The sequence below is a fragment of the Mesoplodon mirus genome (assembly GCF_964341445.2).
Source record: "Mesoplodon mirus genome assembly, chromosome: 13".
NCBI lineage: Eukaryota > Metazoa > Chordata > Mammalia > Artiodactyla > Ziphiidae > Mesoplodon > Mesoplodon mirus.
In genome coordinates, this window is record NC_138989.1 from 66,050,404 (window position 1) to 66,071,812 (window position 21,409).

The 21,409-nt window shown below is 50.3% G+C and overlaps 1 protein-coding gene across 1 annotated transcript in view; it reads right to left on the reverse strand.

The window, feature by feature from the left end:
* The window catches only part of MYO5B (myosin VB), a 385,760-nt gene that overhangs the window by 34,359 nt on the left and 329,992 nt on the right, over positions 1 to 21,409 (reverse strand). The window contains exons 22-27 of the mRNA XM_082641132.1: positions 19,255 to 19,488; positions 10,718 to 10,802; positions 9,573 to 9,721; positions 8,336 to 8,455; positions 6,358 to 6,498; positions 2,614 to 2,679 (exon numbers count right to left, since the gene is read on the reverse strand). Coding sequence (XP_082497258.1) covers positions 2,614 to 2,679; positions 6,358 to 6,498; positions 8,336 to 8,455; positions 9,573 to 9,721; positions 10,718 to 10,802; positions 19,255 to 19,488 — 795 coding nt within the window. The remainder of the gene's footprint in view (positions 1 to 2,613; positions 2,680 to 6,357; positions 6,499 to 8,335; positions 8,456 to 9,572; positions 9,722 to 10,717; positions 10,803 to 19,254; positions 19,489 to 21,409) is intronic.

Below are 21,409 nucleotides of genomic sequence, written 5' to 3' on the forward strand. Positions count from 1 at the left end.
GCCTGTATACAGAGTCAAAAATACCATTGAAACTCAGTTTTGGAATGTATTTACAATTTTCTAGGTAAAATATTTAACTGTGTGTTTGAGATGAAGTCAGATAATTTAAAGTCTGATAATTACACATAAATTGCTGATAGGGCCCTGGAATATATGGGATTCAAAATTTCCCACAGAAAACCAAGAACATGGATAACTGGGCACTGGCTACACATTCATCACAGAGCCACAGGATCACAAAGCTAGGAGATCATTGGCTGTAACCCTTTTACTTAATGAACGAGGAAGCTGAGGATGGAGCAGAGAAGGCTCACAGTGACTTCAGAGGCTGGTCCACTACTGCACCACACACGTGGTCATTGCTGGGACATTTGGGACCAGGCGTGGAGACAAGTGATTCTGCAAAAATGAGAAGGGCCCTGGGGTGTGGTGATCACTGGTGCGTCTAGTTATTAAGTTCAGGAGTTAAGACGCCGCTCAGAGCCTGGGTGATTCTCCTTCTGCTCGCAGTGTGCACTCCCAGGGCAAGCCAGCACTGCCTGGTGAAGGAGCACTGGGCTTGGAGGCAGGAGCCCTGGGTCCTCACTCTGGCTCGAGGTACAACTTTGTACCCCTGGAACCTTTGCTTTCTCAGGTGTGGTTCAAGGGACGGAGACCAGATGGTGGCTGAAGTTTCCTCTGGCTCTGACCAGAGTTGAGTGGGCATCAGAATCCCCAGAGGGTGTGTTAAAACCCAGATTGCTGGACCCACCCCAGAGCTGCTGATTCAGCAGGTCTGGGCTGAAGCCCAAGAATCTGCATTTCTAGCATGCTCCCAGTGATGCCGCTGGTCCCAGGACCTCTCTTAAGAGAACCACTGGGATAGACCATTTTATCATCTTTAAAATGAGGGGTGAGATTGATGCCCCGATAGCCTAACAAGATCGCATGTTCCTTTCCTTCCTTTGGGGCTAAGCCTCCCTCAGGAAAGGAAGCTGAAGGATGGCGTACAGAAAGCCCCGTAACAGGCACTTATCACAGCAAGAGACTCCCCTGCCCCCAGGAAGGTGTTAAATCTTTTAAATATCACATGAGAAAGTAAGTCTAATCAATAATTCAAAAGAGAAAAACCTACCTAGCACCCTCTTCCTATACCATTAGTGTGGCCCTACTTGTTCAAAAAGCTGTGGGAATGACTCAGGGCTGTTTTCCTGAGCAATATGGCTGTTACCAGAGTAATCTGCAGTCCTGTAAATGGGACCAGGCTGAGTGGCCCTGGCAGACTGGATACATTCCCAACTCCCAAGCCTCTGGGAAAGACAGGGGAGTGGGAATGCTCCATCTAATGCCCCTTTTCTGTACCTCCCACCCATCCCTGCCCACCCGCTGCATCGCTGCAGTAAATGCAGGCCCGCTTGTCCTCAGACCCGAGGCCTTCCACCCTCCACCTGGCCACCTGCTGCTGGACACGCTGGGAGAGCCCTCGGCCTTACATATCTCCATGCTGGTCTGGACTGTTTTTCAAAGTAAGTCCATTCCACTGGCACATTTTACTTTAACTGAAACTGTATCAGGTAGGTAAGATACATGTGACATAATAATAAATATATATTTGGTCTCTGGCTCTGGTTCCTGGAAGAGCTTCTTAAACTCCTGTAACCTCCTAGTGTTAGAGGTGAGAGGAACATCTTCTGTTATGTTTGGTCTTAGTCCCTGGTTCCTGGCACAGAGCTCCTAAACCCTTGGAATTTCCTGAGCAATGAGGTGAGGGAAGTGTCCTCTGCTATTCATCATCATAAGCCCCTTTCAACCACGCTGGAGTTTATGCTGAGGTAACTCTTGGAGGATGGGGGCTTCCAGAGGACCCAAGCCTGGGGTTAGAGCCCTGCAGCCTTCAGCCCACCCACTGACCTCAGGAAAGGGAGGAGGAGGGCAGGAGATTGAGTTCAATGCCAACGGCCAATGATTTAACCCCATCATGCCTGTGTAACGGAACCTCCACAAAACCTCTCCGTGACAGGGTTTGGGAGCTTCCGGTCGATGAACACGTGGAGGTGTCTGGAGAGGGCTGGACACTCCGAGTCCCCTCCCACATGCGTCACACCCCTTCCATCTGGCCTTTCCTGAGTTGTACCCTTCACAGTAAACCAGTAATAGTAAGTAAAATGCTTTCCTGAGTTCTGTGAACCATTCTAACAAATTATCAAACGTTGAGGAGGGGGGCATGGGAGCCCATGATCGTAGCAGAGTCCTGGGGACCCACCGATGTGACTGGCACCTGAAGAGGGGGCAGCCCTGTGGGGCTGAGCCCCTAACCAGCAGGGTCTGTGTTAACCCTCGGAAGTTTGTGCCCCAGTTGAATTTAATTGTAGGACTCCTAGTTGGTGTCCACAGAGAACTGGAGAATTGCTTGATGTGGAAAACTCATACATTTTGTGTCAGGGGTGTTTGGGGTAAGTACAAATTTTCCTTCATTTCAAAGATGAAGAAACTCAAGTGCGGGAAGGGGAAACTGTGGGCTTAGGGCTCCACTTATTCGTAGACGGAAGCTCAGGACTGGACTTGCCGTTGCCCAGCACCATCATCCGTCCTCCGCAGGGTGAGTTAAGGAAGCTTGTCTTCCAACAATCTTACCTTCAGACTGTTGTAGGCTAGGTCTGCATCCTGGTCCAAATCTAAGTCACTACTTGGCTGTTCCGCCTGCATGGATGAAGAGGCAAGGAGGTGAGCGCGGGCTGCAAGGCAGCTGTTCCACAGGACGATCTCCCACCACGGTCAGGACGTGCTCACTTTGCCCTTGCTTGTGCCCGGCACTCCCACCCTCTGTATGTCCGCCTCCTTCCTGCCAGGATGCAGCTCACTACCTCAGGCCACCACGGAGCTCCCTCCTGCCTGCCCACATCCCCTACGTAACTTTACTCACACGATCTTCACAAGCACCTACAGGTTGAACACAAATAACACTGTGTTATGGGCTGAACCATGTCCCCAAAAAGATACACCGAAGTCCTAAGCCCTGGTACCTGGGAATGTCACCCAGTTTGGAAATAGGGCCTTTGCAGATATAATCAAGTCAAGATGAGGGCATTAGGATGGTCCCTTGTCTGACGTGACTGGTGTCCTTATAAGAAGGGGAGAAGACACGCACACAGGGCAGACCCCCCCCACCACCACGTGAACTGAAGATGGGGGCAGAGCTTGGAGTCTCGCGGCTGCAGGTCGAGGACTGCCCAGGGCCGCCAGCAGCCCAGACACTCAGAGAGAGGCATGGAGCCGATCGTCCCCAAAGCCTTTAGGAGACCATGGCCCTGTTGACACCTTAATTGTTGGCTCCTGGTCTCCAGAACTATGAGAGAATAAAGTTATGTTGTTTTAAGCCATCTAGTTCGTGGTACTTTGTTTCAGCAGTCCTAGGAAACCAGCACCGTTAGACTTGTGTGCTTATTAGGAAGGTTAACATATAATAATGATGTACTTATTATGAGGTTGAAGAGCCCCTCTTCGTTTTTTTTTTTGGTGGGGGGGGGAAGTGTGTGTGTGCACATGTGTATTGTTTTCCCAACTAAGTCACTCTGAGCACCTTGTGGAGAAGCCTGCTTCCTCTATGTCGCTCTACAATAGGCAGTGTGACAGCTGTCCTGCTACGGAGCACCACGAACGCTGTCTGACTTCACAGCTTCACAGCTGGTGGGTGTGGACAGCAACAACGGAACACTAGCCCATGAGGACTCAGCCGAGCCAATGACTCCTATCATTGTTTGGCAGCTATTGGACTTGACCTGTCCAATGAGAAGGGGTAGAAATACCTTCACAAATGGTTAACTGCTAGGGGTGATTTCACGTAGTGGGTGATAGTCCCTGAATAAGATGGGATTTTGGAGCTAAAACCTGACAGTGCTTAATTAGATACCCACAGTGCTAGCTAACCTGAAGTCCAGCTGTGGATGGATTAGGGGGGTCCCAGGCTTGGAGACTGGGGCTGGATCTGAGCAGCCCTTTCCAGGTCAAGGACTGCGACACTGGCTACACCGTTTCCAGTCTGCAACCTGGGAAAGCGACGCTCCAGGCTCCCAGTCTCTGCTTTGTCTCCAGTGGTAGGGGATGTGACTGCTCAGGGTCAGCTCGTGACCCGCTGGCCTGCGGAGAGGCCCGCACCTGTGTTCTACGTAGCATGGGCTTGCCGCACGACCATGGATTATTGTTAAGTGCATTAGGTTCTTGGAAAATGGAGATCATCTATCCAAGTCTGAGGAGCTGTATTAGGGTGGACCAGCAGTTATATTTCTAAGTGGACAGCCCACTGGAATCCCTCTGACAGCCACGGTGACTTTGCCAGGCCCGGGGAAAGGCAGCCAGATGGATGGGAAGTCAACACATGGATGGACTGTCCCAGAGGCCCCACCTCATGACAGGCTTGGTGACTCCCTCACTGACAGGCTCCCTACAGACCTCCCTGTCATTCCTCATCCAGAGCCTGACCTCTCTCTATAGCCAAGACCTGGGCCATATCACTCCAGACCAAAGACCTAGGTGGCTCAGAATTTCTCTTGGGACCCAGGGCAGATCCAAGAACATGATCTCTGAAAGCTCAGTTTCAGGGTCTCTGCAGAGGGATTCCATACTCTCCTCTGGACCACTTCTGCCTTTCTTACCAAACTCTGGCAGAAACAAGGTCATTCTTCTTAAACAGAGATCCTCAATGCACGTTACAGGGCTGTGAGCCAAGCCTGCGGTTCTAACTTTTGCTCAGTAATTATTTTTTAATGAAAGATATACCCCTTTCTATCTGGTTTCAAGACAAGCAGAAGTCCTAAAGCCGAGATTCCAAAATTATTTGGCATTTCTGCAGAGCCTGGCGAGTGAGCCTTCAGGGACAGCTGGGCAGCCAGGAACTTTCACGTCAGGCGTTGTCTGACGTCTGTGCAGCTTTTCATCTATTTGATTTGTGCTCGCCTGTCAGGGCAGATTCTCTTCTAATTGAATGAGTCATTTATAAACCTAATCCTTTCACCCTCCATTCTGAATCTAATCCACCTGAAAGATTTAAATCCATCAGCGAGATTTACCTCCCCACTTACTGCTCAGGAAAAAAACCCAAGAATTTACCAGTAATACCGATCAACATCTGTATCACATTTGATTGGAAAGGGAAGTCGGGTGTTACAAAAGGAGAAAGCGTGTAGGGGAGGGGTGGGGTGGGGGTAGGGCTGAGGATGCAGGGAGGGGGTCGAACCCCGCAAGGGGCAACTCAAGCCTGAGAACAGACCCAAGGCCTTTCACAAACCCACAGTGAGGTCAGCTAATGATGTGACCCATGTCCGAAAAGGCCTCACATCCCATTAGAAGCCGTCCTTGTAGCAAGTGGAGGACCACTTGCTCTCTGTTCCTACAGCATCAACCTGTTTGTACCCAACCTGGCATTTATTTGAGCGCTACCGATGTGATTTTTTATTCTTCACCCGTGTTATGTCTGGTCCTGCTGACCTAGATTCCACATTCCTCGAATTTATAATCTAGTCAGCAGGGGCATTTCTCTTCCGTTTGTATCTCCCTCATTTAATAAACACTTTGAACACCTACTGTGAGTCCGGCACCAGCACAGTGCTGAGCATAGCATAGGTGCCCAGTGGGTCCTTGGGACGGAGTGATACATCTGGGGACACTAAGCTTTCAAAAAATATCTTTTCAAGACCCAAGATACTGATGATAATTTAGATTGAGGCGAGGCTTCAGTCCTGGGTGACTGCAAACTTGGTCTGCCCCTGACCCAATGGGACTAAACTCAAGTCCACACCAGATTCCAGGTACAAACAGGCATTGATTTTCTCTAAGATTTGACTTTGGCCTGTATAGTCGACCCTTGGATCACATGGGTTTGAACTGCACAGGTCCACTTATCCGCGCATTTTTTTCAATAGTAAATACTACAACACTGCACAATCTGTGACTCGTTGAATCCTCAGATGCAGGACCAGGGCCGACTAGAAGTCACGGGTGAGTCTTCAACTGTGCAGAGGGTTGGGCGCCCCTAGCCCGAGTTGTTCGAAGGTCAACTGTGTTTATACTCTAATTACGCCCTGGTTCTCTTTGCAAGTGGGTGACAATGACACAGGCTCCCTGCTGGCTTCACCACTGGAAATTCTTTACCCTGAAGGTACTGGGGAAGCTGACTCCTGTCCGACTGGCATGATGTGGGCACTTGCAGAGAAGATTCAACATGCCATCAAGACAAGATGAAGGTCTTCCCTGAAACCCAGCCCCAGCATGACCTCTCGTGGTCACACCTGACCCCGTGAGCCCCGGCAGGAGTGAGCTGGGTCATTCTGACGCCAGCACCCTCAGGGTGCGGCCCTGCGGGCTCACAGCTCCTTCACGCACCTGGATTTTCTTGCTGTCCTGCTGTTCTTTCTTCTCCAGTTGCACCTGCAGTTTCTTCCTCTCCTGCTCAAGCTCTCGCACCCTCTTCTGCAGCTTCAGGAAGACTGTCAGGTCCATGGCCGCCTTCTCCAGGCCAATTTCCTTCCGAGGAAGACAGGGAGCAGGAAGAAGAGGTTTTAATAGCACAGACGCCTTAGGAACATACGGCGCCCCCAGGGTCAGCTGGCTCCACTGGCTGTCTGTCCTCCCTCTCCCTCCCAAACATCAACCCACGCCTCTGAGACAAAGCCAACGCCAACCAACTATCATTCTCATATTAAAGTTGGTGCTCCAGGCTCATTTTCTGTCTGTATAACATCTGAGTCTCAGCCACTTATATTCCTCCTGTGTGAGCCACCTAAGATGACCAATCATATACTCTAGGAACAAATGGATAAAGACACAGCCTTTTTATTTGGAAGTTAAAAAAAGAGCTAATTTCTGGAAAATGGTCTCACACAGAGAAGTTGTAAAACTCAGGATATAATGCTTCCTGATGAAGGATCCATGTGCTTACTAATCACCGTTAAATGTGCTGTCGAACACCACTTGACTGCACCTTGAATCAAAATCAACACTTGTCCTGCCAGGGAACCCATTTATCCAATGGATCCTGCAGCATCAATTTCCTGGTAGATTTCTTCCTTCAGATTCATGCCTGGGTTTGTCCTCCAGGGTCTGTCACGTGTGGGTGTGCGTGGACAAACATGTATCGGCACAAGCATATCCACATGGATCTTAAAAGTACATGTTTGTACGTAAGGGATACCATAATTTGGTTCAGCCAGCACTTAATGAATGCTGCTCTGGCCAATCCCAAGAACCAGCCTCAGCTTCCCGGAAGAAAATAAATCCACTGATGGAAGTGCTCAGGCCTGCACGTAAACTGTCACATACACAAACACCTGGGTGGTGCATCTGGAGTTCAGGCTGACCAAAGCCTCTGGGGGACCCAGACTTAGGAGACTGCAAAGCAAAACCAAGGGCCTTAAGCCAGCATTTATTAAATGCTTACTGAGTGCATACAGCAGGCAGCAAACCACACCAAACTGTACAGCAGCCAGACCTTTACCTGGAGGACCTCCTTTTCTATCCTTCCATCTCTCGCCATCTCTCACCATCCTTCACTTCCCTTTACAGCACTTAACGGTACTCGCAATTGTATTATAAGCTTCTTCCGTCAACTGATTAGGGTCTAACTTTCCATCAGACAAGCTCCATGAGGGCAGGGACGTTCTCTGGCTCGATCACTGCTGTTTCTCCAGTACCCGCCAGCAGTGCCTGGCACAAGGATGTGATCAAAGCACATTTGTTTTTATAACCGTCCCTCTTCCACATCTATCTTCATGTGCTTCATACGGTTTTAAGTGCTTGTGATTTTCTGCTTTTCAAATGCCAGAGGAAAAACTGTGTGTCTATGTACCTTTGATAAAATTACACACAGACTATAAAGACTGCTGTGTGACTCTAAGAGGCTATTACCGACAGAGATACATTTCGCTCAGCAAATATCTGTTGTTTCAAATATCTGTTGCTGTCCTCTGAGTTTTAGCCAGCTTCTAAGTCAGGAAGGGAAATTTTCTTGTTGATATTACTATATGTGTTGTGATACTAAATGGGGATGATAAATTATATCTCTTTTAACGACTCAGCTGTTCCAGCTATTTCACCTCTCTGCAACAGGTCCTCAGTTTTGCAAGAGGTATCAGGGATCTTCCTTTATGCAGAGCGGGAACAATAATGTATTGCCTTGCACAGTAAATATTAACTCCAGAGAACCGTCTATAAGTCCGCCGCAGTTCGAGTGACCCTGCTGTCAGGAATGAGCCCGGGGAACTGTGGTCCCAGAAACAGAACAGTGCTGGTGGGGGAAGCTCCATACAGGTCACAGACCCTCCCTCTGGAGCACAGACAACAGCCAAGAGCCTGTCTTACTCACCTCCACCTGTTGGAGGGCATCTTCTGCGTCTCCGACCTCAGATGTCGAGATGGAGGGGTAATTAGAGTCAGATTCTAAGCTACTCTGGTTTGATGGGTTCCGCCTGTGGCCTGGGGTTTGCTGTTTAGGGAGAAACATGTGACAACACATAATGAACTAATGTTAACAAGAACTATTATTTTTCAAATAACAGCAGACTCTAGAATTGGACTTTTGCCTCCTTTGTCAACAAGAATAGGTACCACTGTTTCTTGGAATGACGGCTAAACAGAGCTGTTCCCACGAGAAATGTCACCTACAGTTCTTACATCCGTCCAGCTAAGCAACAAAATGACACTTGGAAGAGAACTCAGCTCTACAGCGGGTCTGTGTTCCCTGTAAATGAAATGCAAATCCCTAACATTGGGCCAATTTCTCTGAAAAGTCCTGGGGAAAAGACCCTTAACCCCCGAACCGCCTGAAGTACACAGACAGTCCTGTCACCGCCCCCCTCTTGAAGTGAACACTGCACACCGGCCCCTCAAGGCCCCTGCTTCAACCTGCACTCCACCAATCCTGTTTCAGAAAATAGTAAGCATATTAGAAATAGAGCTTATCCTTTATACTGTTCACTTAAAAATTACTCTTTTCCCCCCTTGCATCTGACTGGGCGCTGAGAGTAAAAACTGACCTCGGTAGGAAAATTTTAGATTTCTATGTATGTTCCTACTCAGCTTCTCTTCTGGGTTCCTACGCAATTAACTTATTCAGTCTCGTTTGAATACGCCTTTCTGGAGGGAATAGTTACATGGGGTAAAAGAGAATGACAAATCGTGAAACATGAAAACGTTCCCCTGTATCTGTGTGGCATCGAGGGTTAGGAGAAACCGTCAGACCCTTGCAGGCCTGCCCGCAGCCTGAGCTCCCCACGCCATTCCTGTTTCCACACAGGGATTCTCCCAGAATAGGAAACAAGAAAGAGAACACATTTACGTGGGTGGAATTTTCCTTCAAGTCCTAACCGAGATCTTCGTAAGACCCCAAAGTTGGGAAAGGAGCTGCCCTCGGGAAGGACTCCCGGCCCAGCTACTTGCTTGTGTGAGATCTACCCGCGGGAGGGGTGAGAACTGACACGGGGAGGCGACACTGTTCGTGCAGCACCGACCACCGGGCATCGCTGTGCCAGTCGGCACTGCAGGGGCAGCGGCGCGAGAACAAGGGCTGCAGAGCCGGTGGGCGGGGGAACTGCCCTCCTTGCCTTTATGATGGTCATCTCGTCCCGGAGGTTGTCGTATCTCTGCTCCAGCCGGGAATACTCCTTCACGAGGTTCTGGTACCGGGAGCGTTCCTCCTCCAGCTCCTTCTTCATCAGGAGGTTTTCCTTGACGGAGTTCTGGGCAAATTCATCTGGAAAGCAAGTGCACGGAGCTGCACGCTGGCTTGGCATGGCTTCCCCTGGAGCGTGACCACTCGTGCCTGCTGACTAAACTCTTGTTAAAAGGCTGCCCATATATATACACTACCAAACGTAAGGTAGATAGCTAGTGGGAAGCAGCCGCATAGCACAGGGAGATCAGCTCGGTGCTTTGTGACCGCCTGGAGGGGTGGGATAGGGAGGGTGGGAGGGAGGGAGACGCAAGAGGGAAGGGATGTGGGAACAGATGTATACGTATGACTGATTCACTTTGTTATAAAGCAGAAACTAATTTAAAAAAAGGCTGCCCACAACAGGCTCACAACACAGATACTTGGCGAGTTTATTCGGCGACCTCACCCTCTGCAGAGTCCAGGGAGGTTTGCTCCCAAGGCTCGGCTGCAGTCTTCGGAGCGGGGAAGGCCCACTCTGCCCCTAGGGGCTGGGGAGAGAAGCCGGCTGCACACACGACAACTCGCGCGGCTAACGTGCCAGACCCTCTCTTACAACAACTGTCATAGCAACTGCTGGCAGCAACGCTGGAAGAACCCAGGTTCTGTTCCAGAGTTTCTTCCGTATTCCTGGCCTTTCAGGTTCTTGTGCAGAGAGATTAAAGGAGGTGCGAGGAGATAAGGCCGAAGGTGAGGTTGGGGGGAGGAGGGAAGGCAAAAAGGTAACACGGGTGGGCTTTTCTCCCACTAAAACTTATGATTCGTATCAGTGGAAAGAAACAATTTTTAAAGGGAAATTTAGAACAGTTAAAGACCATGCTGGGTGAGTCTGTGCACTCAGGTGATTAAAACTCCTGAAACCAAATGTCGGCCGCGGGATCTTAAAGATCACCCTTCTTTTTCATCTCTCTCCTGTTGAAACCCTTTCCCCACTGCAGCATCCTGACTAACTACACGCTTTGTAGAAATCTCTGGGGGAAATTAGTGTGGAAAAGAACTTAAAATCCAAAAGGAAAAGTCCTGCACTTTGGTACCTACCTTTAGATTGGCACAGGATTTGGTTGTTAAGCTGTTCCTTCTCATCTTTCAAGAGGGCATTTTCTTGCTCCAGGTCTGCAACTCGCTGAAAGAGAGAGCAGGGGGAAAAATATTTGCCTGTGAAGCCGGGCAGAGGAAAGGCTCCTTTTGTGAGGTTTGAACTTCAGGTGGTTAAGTTTAAATGCTCTTTTTACTAAAGAAAACGGAATCGGCCAAAGCTGCTTTCATTTGGGGATTAAAATTGTACACTGAAAGAAAAACCCCATTAGAACAAGGCAGATGAGTTTACCACTGTTTATGGTTTTGCAATGCCCACAGAAACCTCATGAAAAGTCTACGCCAAGGTCATACGCTGTGTTCAGGATCTTACAATGATAACTGGCCTTCTTGTATTTAGTTCCGTGTCTCGGTAAATTTTGAGCTCTCATATTTGAGTCTCAGGAAAGCCTAAAGCTCACAATGAAGAATGATCCCTGGTCTTCACCCGCCCCTGCCCATGTGTGTCTCACTGGACCCACACAGCTCAGATGCTGGGGAAGGGAAGGAGCCTTGCTATTGACTTTCAACTAAAGGATGTGAATTATGTTCAATGAAGCTGCTGTTTTACTAAGCACAGTACCCTGTGCTAGGTGTGGCAAAAGACAAAAAAATGAGCGTAAGACAGGCTCCCAGGTTTTGGTCTGAGCGATGAGCATAAACAACCTCGCTCCCTTTGGTTGAAGAAATAGCTTCTGGCTATCTTTGGTACATTTTATGACCTACCGGGGAGAGGCTTCTTCCCGACCTGTGTAGAAAGAGCCTCAAAATGCCATCCTCAGTACAATAACAGAACACGTGATAACAAGCCTGCACAGAGTAGCTGAGACTAGATGGTGACCTACCAGAATTGCTACCTAGGAGATTGTGGCATGGAATCCAAGGGGAGAGAGGGTCACACAGATCCCAGAGGACCCACGTGCACTCCCTTGAAATGCTGCTAGACCCCGTGGCAGGAAAAGCAGTAAAGGAGGCCCCAGGGATGCTGGCTAAAGGGCAGAAGCCCTGGAGGGGTTTGAATTCCAACTGGTTATGTTTCAAGGCCATCTTCCCTTCCTCCTGGCTTTAAAGATAAGCTTAAGGCACCAAGAGGTGAGTTAAGAGAACTGCTCCCCCCAACCCCCAGCATCACGTAGAAAGGGTCAGGAGAGAACTGCACCAAGGCTGGAGTCCAGGACGGAGGTCTGTTGTTCTCCCCTTAGGAATTCAGAAGGCAGTGACTCCCACTTAGGTGCCTTGGCCCCTCTGGGGAGCTGCTGATAGTCTGCAGGCGGTGTGCTCTCAAAGGATCCTTACAGAGAAGAGCAGACGCACAGGACTGGCAGAGGCTTGCAAAAGCTCCAAGCCATCTGCTAACCCTCCATTAACACGACCCGACTCCTTCAAACTTCAAGGAGGTTTCAATCTCCTTCAAAATGTGGCTCAAAACTACCTTCCAGGACACTGTCCCATCCTGGCAACGGGACACTGCAGCTCCTTCTCAACCTCAGTTCAGATGGACTCAGTTTCCCTCGTCAGCTCATCTGCGGATGTACCGCTGAGAGTTACAGGAATGAGGCTCTGACTAGTGAGTGCAATGCTGACGCTATTCTAGGTCGAGAACGACCGGCACTACGTCTTCATATTCAGCAGACCCCTTCCCACCAAGCAGATTATTACCCCTTTCATGGTCATGAACTCTCTCTATGGAGGATCAGGCAAAGGACCATGTTCTGCCTCCCCACAGGATATCAAATGAGATAAGGCTGGTAAATATGTATACACTCATGTAACTAATTATACCAAACTGTTATCTTCGTCGACAATGTATTTTTTTATTATAATGAACACAACTGATGTTTCATGTCTACAGAGAGTAAACCTGACTTGGTGAGGGCAAAGTATAAAAGAAAAAGCATTGAGATGGATGCTGTTTTATCATCAAAGGCTCCCACTTGCTAAGCCTAGCTCTGGCCCAGGGGGTGACACAGGGCAAGGCTGTCACTCATCCATCAGACACTTCCTGATGCGCTTCTCCATACCAGGAGCCTTGCCAGGGGCTAGGGGATGCAAAATGAACAAGACTCAAGATAGCTGCCCACAGAGAGGGCCCAGCCTAGCAGGCGTGAGGAACAGGTGGTTAACAGCGAGAAAACAGGTAAGGGCCATGGCAGGTCGTAAAGCAGGGTTTCTCAGCCTTGGCACTACGGCCCTGCCCCCTGGCAGACACTCGGTTTCCTCACCCACCTGCTCAGCCTGGACCAGAGGCCTCAGCAGGACCCAGGGGCCACGTTCCAGGCTGCCACATCATCAGTACCCGGCCCGACGCGGCCACCTAACGCTTGTTGAACGAATGAATTGCCCTGCAGATCCAGTTAAGGAGCCTAAGATTTCCTCATGCAAAAATCAGGACTCCTTTAAAGGGTTTTTTTTTTTGTTGTTTTTTGGTTTTTAAAATGTGTTTATAGTTGACTAAAACATCTAGAAGACATGAGCTTGTTTAATCAAATAATTCAATTCGGCTCAGGAGGCACAGGAAAAAAGCACTCTTTAAATTCATCTAATTTGCTGTTATTGGACGCAGTTCACCACCTAATGACCTCATGTGTGCCTTTAAATTAGCTTGGTAAATACTCAAAATAGCTTTCCCTTTTCTAGGTGTACAAGTAAAGTCAAACTGAAAACAACCAACAGAAGAAACCACGTGGTGTGAACCTCTACAAAAAAAGAGCCCACCCAGGGTGCAGCCAGAGTGAAGCCCCACCTGGTGCCACAGTCAGGAGGGCAGGACTCCAGTCCCCCTCGGAGAAGCAAGACTGCAACCTCTGAACCAGTGGACCCCGGTGGGTGGCTGTTCAGATCAGGCTGTGAAGTAACCAGACCCTCCATGGAACTAGGACTTCAATTCCCTAAACCACCTTCTGTATACACGGGCAGCTCACAGAGCAGGTGGTCCCGAGACGGCTTCCAAGATCACTCACAGTGCTCATCACCGTCCTCTGAGCGTCCTACAGGCAGGCAATGTCCCTCTGAAGTGGAGCGTCTGCCCAGTAGAGGGCGCATGCCACCACCACGAGGCTGGACCTGAAACCTCCATTCCTCTGAATGCAGGCGAAGATCATGAAGCTTCATTGCAGCCACCTGTGATCTAAAATCTCAGCCAAGGGCTTCCCTGGTGGCGCAGTGGTTGAGAATCCACCTGCCGATGCAGGGGATATGGGTTCGTGCCCCGGTCTGGGAAGATCCCACATGCCGCGGAGCGGCTGGGCCCGTGAGCCATGGCCACTGAGCCTGCGCGTCCGGAGCCTGTGCTCCGCAACGGGAGAGGCCACAACAGTGAGAGGCCCGCGTACCGCAAAAACAAAAAAAAACAAAAATAAAATAAAATCTCAGCCAAGACTCCAGCTGGCGGGGCAGCCACGGTTATGAGCGTGTACCCACTAAAATCTTCTGTTGTGCGGGGCACCTCATTTCTTTCCTCTGTCTCCCTCCAAGGCTTTGATTCCAAAAGACAGGCCTCTGATGAACTCAGCTTTGTTATTCTAAGCCATTCATCAAAGTGGCATTGCGGAGCTTTGCTTTTCTGCCTGCCTGAGCAGTTCTGGAGGTAGGCGCACAGCAGGAGGGATGGGCCCCATCTCAGTTCCACATCCCAGGGAGGGCAGAGAGTGCCCCCCCAGTCACACTTCCCCAGGTGCTGGCCATCCCCAGTCTCCCCAGCCAGCTAGCATACGGAGAGTTTGTTGGCCGTAGTGGTGGGTGACAAACTTCTGCAGCCAAACGGCCTTCCTTTTGTTGTCAGGGACGCAGGCTGCAGGGGGAGACACTGACAACACAGAATCAGGCAGGTGTGTCCTCTCGGCGTGATAAATAACACCTTCGCCAGCTGTGGAGGCTCATTAAACATCATTCAGCAGCTCCGTTTTTTTTTTTTTTTTGGTGGAGGGGTCTTTTAACTCTTGCAAGGCAATATTTTTGGGAGTGTTTCTTACCTCTAAAAGGTGATTGGGGACAGATCATGAGAACCAACACTGGTGTAAATCAGGCTAGTTTAGTCCCTGGTAAGTTAAATGAAACAAATGCCTCAGTTAAGTAACTGCCTTTACTAGTGATAATGTTTGGGGATACAATGTAGCTCTGGGCTTTTGGTTTTGTTTTGACTTATTTTTTTCAAGTTGGGTTTTTGCACTGTAAAAAGAGCCAAATGCAAGTCTTCTAGTAGAAAACCACAGCCAGCTGTGGCCCTGAGCAGACGGGGTCCAGCTCGTAACCACTAGGCCACCCTGCATCCTGACAGGTCAGAAGGCTGACATATGAAGGACAGCGATGTCGAAGCCTGGAGCAGGCCTCAAACGCCTGGTTCCGACAGCAGAGTTCCAGGAAGGCATTCGGGGCGGGAGGGACCTGGTGTGTGCTGCAGGGACCAAGTGCGTCAGACAGACTTGCTCATCTCTCTGGAGGGCTCACGGCCAATGTTGCCTTCAAGGTCAGAAGACCCTTCCTGATGGGACCTCACCACCTTCCTACCCTCCTCTGTCCACCTCAGCCCGATGGCCTCCTTGTTGGTCCTTGAACCCACCCAGCCTACTCCCACCTCAGGGCTGACGCACCTGCTGTGACATTTGTCACCTGTTCCCCAGAAGTCTCCATGGCTCACTCCTCACCTCACTCAGGTATCTTCTCAGAGGGAGTCTGAACGAAACACACCTCCCCTGGCCCCAAAGGTTCCTCTCTATCCCTTTACTCTGCTTTATTTCTCTTTCTTCTTCTTCTTTTTTTTTTTTTTTGGCGGTACGTGGGCCTCTCACTGCTGTGGCCTCTCCCATTGCGGAGCACAGGCTCCGGACGCGCAGGCTCAGCGGCCATGGCTCACGGGCCCAGCCGCTCCACAGCATGTGGGATCCTCCCGGACCGGGGCATGAACCCGTGTCCCCTGCGTCGGCAGGTGGACTCTCAACCACTGAGCCACCAGGGAAGCCCCTATTTCTCTTTATTGCACATGAGGGATAATTTGTATTTGATTCCCATCTGTATATTCTCCCATAACCCCCAAATATTTACACTCCCTAAGAATGAGAAGGACTTTTCAAATTGCTTACTTTTGCACCAGTGTGCAGAACAGTACCTAACAAATACACGCAATAAATAACTACTGAATAAACAAAGGGCTGTGAGCTTCCATGATTTCTGCAGTGAGATAATGTCCTTCCATGAGACGGCATGGGGTCCTCTTTCTAACAACCATCAGCCTCCTTGTGAACCATGAAGCCTGTTGGTAGCACAACTCTGCATCTTAATGGGCCAAAGAAGTCCTGTTCTGTATCTTTGGTGGGGAAAGACTCAAAACATTCCACTGTGAGAACTCCCCTACCCCCAAAGGCAGATCTTTTTACTTCTATTTGGAAAAACACAAAACCTTTACATTGGAACTATCCAAGGTAACTATCCGCTGGTGGTTTGGTGGCCGATGACACAATACAACACAGAACCCCAACTGCACCAGCCTGAACACTCAAGGCCTGCAGGGCTCACACGTGTCAAGGACCCTCGCTCAGAGCCAGGGACCTAGCTGTGGGCTGCTCTTTCTCACCCACCCACAGCCCTGCTCTGAGCCAGGCCGTGCTGGCCTCACCAGCAGAGCAGATTCTGGATAATGAGCCATTGCCTCTGTGTCAAGGGCAGCCCTGGGACTCATGTCTCTTTCATCAGGGATAGGAAACAGCACAGCTGCACAAGTCCGTCAGCGCAGGGATCACTGATAGCTTTAAGAAGGAATAAAATACACATCCCACAGCTAAAAGGAAAGGAGGCTCCAGGCCGAGGTGCAGACCACTCCGGGGAGGGGCCCCAACAGGACACCTTTAATAGAACGACTGTCAGCTAACTTCTGCAGCTGATGGGGGTGCGTCATGCCCAGGCTCTGCCCCCAGGGAGGCCTGGCCTCCCACAGTCCGAGGCAGCATGGCCATGTGGCCTGACAATGAGAATGCTGTCAGAAGCGGGGAGCCCCGAGTTTACCAGGATGCCAGTTCCAATACAACGTTTGCTGACAGAAATATCAAATCCATTAAACAAACATCTACCAGCAGCCAGCTCCCTCCCTGCTTCGCCCGTCTCATCAATCTTGTTCAGCAAGGAGCAGGCTGCTGGACAAGCCAGAGAAGAAACCAACTGTCTGATTATTCAGCGTTTGTTAAGACTGGACATGGTACCTTTGATAAATATTAAACCCAGACTAGGCAGAGAAGAACCAGAGGGGGAAAAAGCCAGCCCCTACCTGCCCTACCCCACAGCCACCAGAATAAACATTTGGAAGACCTTAGAGAAAGAGAAAAATCTGCTTCCACTTTTTCTCCTCCTGGAAAAAGATGGACATCGCACTTCATCATTTCACGCCAGTTTCTTAAGTTACCAGCTTGGGACTTGCTTATATTTGGAGTCAGGGAAGGTGCTTTTCTTGTTCTGCCTCTGTGCCTGCTATTCCCTTTTTGGCAGTGTCCTTGAATTTTTCTTTTTTCTTGCCAGGACCAAGCTCTCATTGTATTGATATTTAAGACGCAGGTCCAGACTTCAATAGCAACAATTTTTCCAAAGGAGAGGAGGCGGCAGCCTACTTCCTTATTTGGCTCACGGGGTATTATAAACCCTTAGGTTCCCTGGACAGAGACGTGGATACTTTAAAAGTACTCTGAGTCCCCACATCACAGTGCCCCAGGGGAAGCAGAGAAGGAGCCTGGGGAGTCCATGAGTCAAGTGCCCTCTGTGGAGGCGGAGACCCCGGTTTTGTGATCTGCTGGGTTAACAGACTTCCCAGCGTCTCATGTGACCAGCACCCATGTGCAGGGAACCTGCTTTTCTTTTTCTCCCAGGGTCACCAATCTCAAGAGTTTCCAGTTCTAATCTTGGCCTCTTCTCTCTGCCTGCGGATTTCACCATCTTGTCTTTTGTTCACATACAAGGGTTACTGTCTATCTCTTAGCAAGGATCCATAAACAACAAGTTTGGAATTCCATGCTTTCTAGGTTACAGGCTTGTAGCTACATAGTAACATGAGTTTCCTTAAGTATGTGCTTTACCCCGAAGAATGAAGTCTACTCCAGGCGTGGTGGGTGAACTGGCAGGTTTATCTGGGCAACAGGCTGCAGGGTGGCCTCTTTTGTGCCAGGCTGCCTGCAGCGGTAAGTCCTATGTCTCAATTTCCTCGTCACCTAATCCCCGTGTGGATCCCCCTTCTGACTCTGGGAAACCCCCTGGGACCTGGGGAAAGCGGTGGCTGATGGTGGGGAAGTTCTGCCCAGGACAGGAAGTGACGCAGGCAAGCCCAGCAGGAGCTGGGTCCGCAGGTGGATGGCAGTCCCCCTATTTCCCGGTTGTGCCTGAGGGCTCAGCCCAGGAGAAGGTAACTGGGCACAGGAAGAGAGAGGCACTACAGAGCAGGGCTGAGGGAGGTTCTTTTTCCTTCTAGAAACCATCAAATACCATCTCATGGAGCTGACTAGCTGCAAGTAGAAGGGGCCTAAAAAATGATCTAAACCAACCTTTCTTCTTCTTTTCTTTTTTTAATTTAAAAACAGATGAGGGAACTAAGGCCAGTGAGATTTCCTGCATGCACTTGGTAATGGCAATGCAGGGATGAGAATCTGGAAACTCCTGTGTCTACCTCAGGATGCTTTCTGTGGCAGCATTCAGCTTGCCCCAATTTTTAAACACTGAAAATTATTATTTCAATGTTAGGAACACTGAGTCCTTCTCTCTTAGATTCTTAGCCCATCGTGACTCTCCAGTGACGGACAGGAACTAAATAAGTGGGCAGTGTGCCATCTTCCCTATGGCTGCGGGTTGCCATAAAGATGGGGGAGAGAAGCAGCGTCCTGAGACCGTGGAAGGCTCTGCAGGGGCACATGGGACTCCCCTGGTTTGAACAGCTATCTTGGCAGTGGAGAAGGGAATCTCTGTATCCTGACATTTGAGATGGGGGAGTGGGGTCCAGTACCGTTTTATGGGGTGGAAAGTAAACCTACAGAGCACACCAACCAGAGGAGATTAGTCAGGCTGAAACTATGAACACTTAGACTTAAGGCAAATTCCCCAAAGCACTATGATTATGGGAAGGGATGCCCAGAGGTTGCCCCTAATCCCTGCAGGCAATGTTAAGAAGAAAGGCCACTACCTCTGTACCGTCTCTCCTGCCAACAGGAACTCGGACTGCAGAGCGGACTCAGTGGCTAGTCCTAGACTATAAGGAACATGCCCAAAGTCACATGTGTGTAACCTTTCAGGGTATGCCATCATGTCCAGGTCATGGCAGAAACTCAATCAGCACTTGTCAGGTGAATGGACACGTGCTTGTGTGGGTTCCCCCAAAGCAGTGGCACTTTACATCTAAATGCAGAGGGATGCTCAGTCTTGGGCATGAGCCCCAGTAAAGTCCATGGCAGTGTAACAGCTGGAAGAAGAAACCACTTCGGAGGGGTGCTCCGTTAGCCAGCCACCACCCAGCTGCCCCCCTGGCCCCGACACACCTTTCTCAGCTCATCCTTCTCCCGGGTGTGGGCGTCCTCCAGGACCTTGCGCTCCGAGTGGGCCCTCTGCAGCTCTGTCCGCAGGCTCTCGACCTCCTCCTGCAGCTGCGGGCTGCTGTCCCCACCCTGGCTCTGCTGGTAGCAGGCCAGCTCTCCCTTCAGCTTCTCTACCTCCGTGGCGTGTGTGGAGGTGATGGCTGACAGCTGCTCCGACAGCATCTTGAACTCTTTGTTCTGGAAGGGCACCAGCAAACAGGGAGGGAGGAAACAGAGGCGGAGAGCAAGGTTAGTGGGACAGGAACAAACACGAAGGCAATTAACAAAGGGACTTCCAAGGCGGTATTAAACCTCACAATCACCAAATGCTTGAGTGCTTTCTTGGCATCTCCCTAACAAAACTCTATTGTGAACCTAGGAGAAATAAAGGAAAAGAAAAAACACCAGTACTGACATTCAAGGAGTGTTTAGGAGCTGCGACAGAGCTGGACGCTGGCCGACAGTGGTTAGCCTTCTGTGTCCGGCTGGAGGGATCTTACGCCCGGTTTTTAAGTTGCAGGAACAATGTTTTTGGCTTCTTGGAACTGCAGCCTTTGCTTTCCAGGATTCCCTGCTCTTTCGCGCTGGGCCCTCCTGTCCTTGGACTCACCAGCACAAAGAGCTGCAACCTAATCGCTGGTTCTGAGACAAAGGACCTCTTCAGCATCCCCTCTTCCAAGGAGGTCCTCCATGGGGCCCAGGGATCCCTCCCACCACCTGTCAGCTTATTCTGTAAGACTCTGACTCCAGAAACTGACGCCCTGGCAGAACCCGTCCCTGCCGACGAGGTACCCAATCATGTACCCACTCAAGCAATAGGTAAGTGAGAAGCGTTCCCCCCGGTGCCTGGCAGAGGTACGGAGGGGGACTGGGAGGCAGACTGTGGATGAGCTCACACAGAGGAAGCCCTGAGGACCCAGGGCCAGTGTCAAGTGCTAGTGTAAACATGGGCAGAAAGCGGCGCTGCAGTTGAGCACATCAGCTCAAAGTGGTCAGCAGGGAAAGTGGAGTGGAGGAAGTAGGGTTCTCCCAATAACCAAGCAAGCAAGCAACGGTCATTGATAAGTCTTCGTTGCTATTCTCTGCAGGAGCTCCAAGTAGAACAGAGCTACTGGCTAAACTACCAACAAGCTGGGGCATCAGGAACCAATGACTAATTCACACCAGCAATGAAGCTTCATGGAAAGCAGCAAGGAGTAGCAAAAGAACAGCTGTTGGACCCAGTACAACACCATGAACACCATGGGACCTGAAGGCTGAGACCCACTGTTGGTGGCCAAGCGGTACATTTCCCTCATTGATCCAGCACAGAAAGATCCTCCCACAGTCGTGGAAGCCTCCCAGTTATTACCTGACACGCCCTTATGTCTGGTCTGGCAGTCAGCCTTGCTCTGAGTAATCATAAATAAGAAATCCAATTAGATAGCATCTGTTTAAAAACGCCTGTGCCATCTGCACTGCCCACCCAGGTCTGGGTCTCCCAGGAAGCTGAAGAGTCTCTGCACAAGGCGGGTGGGGTTCAGGGAGGGAACACGTGTTGGACTAGCCACCTTGACTTTGTTCTGCTCTGGGCGGGAAGTGAGGTTCCTCCAGGTGCTGCAGCCTGGGTCAGATCCCCGGGAAGGTGGGAAGGAGGACGGGGCTGTGGAGGCCTCTAGATGGAGCAGGTGTGGGGTGCGGAGAGGCACACGACATGAGGGTAACATCCTGCTATGGGCAGCGATGACACCCCAGGACCCTCACGCAAAGATAACATGTCTAGGAGGCCAGCTCTTTGCTTTCATCGACACGCACGCTGAGGCGAGGCTCTGGGAAGCTGGGACGTTAAGAGACTGGACCCAGACAGACGTGTGCTCAGACCGCAGCTCTATCCTGATCAGCTGCAAACGTGTGGTCAGGTCATTCCACCTCCCTGTGCCTGGCTTCCTCAGGTGTGAAAGACAGATAATTGTTAACTCCTTCCTCATAGGGTTTTATCAAGGCTCAGGGAGACTAAGGGCTTCCCTGGGACCCGGCACCCAGTTGGTTCCTGATAAAGGGCAGCTTCTTCATCATTCAGTTCTCTAGGGACCCCCTGGGAGAGATGCTCCCAACTCTTTGCTGGCCGCCTGGGGTGTGG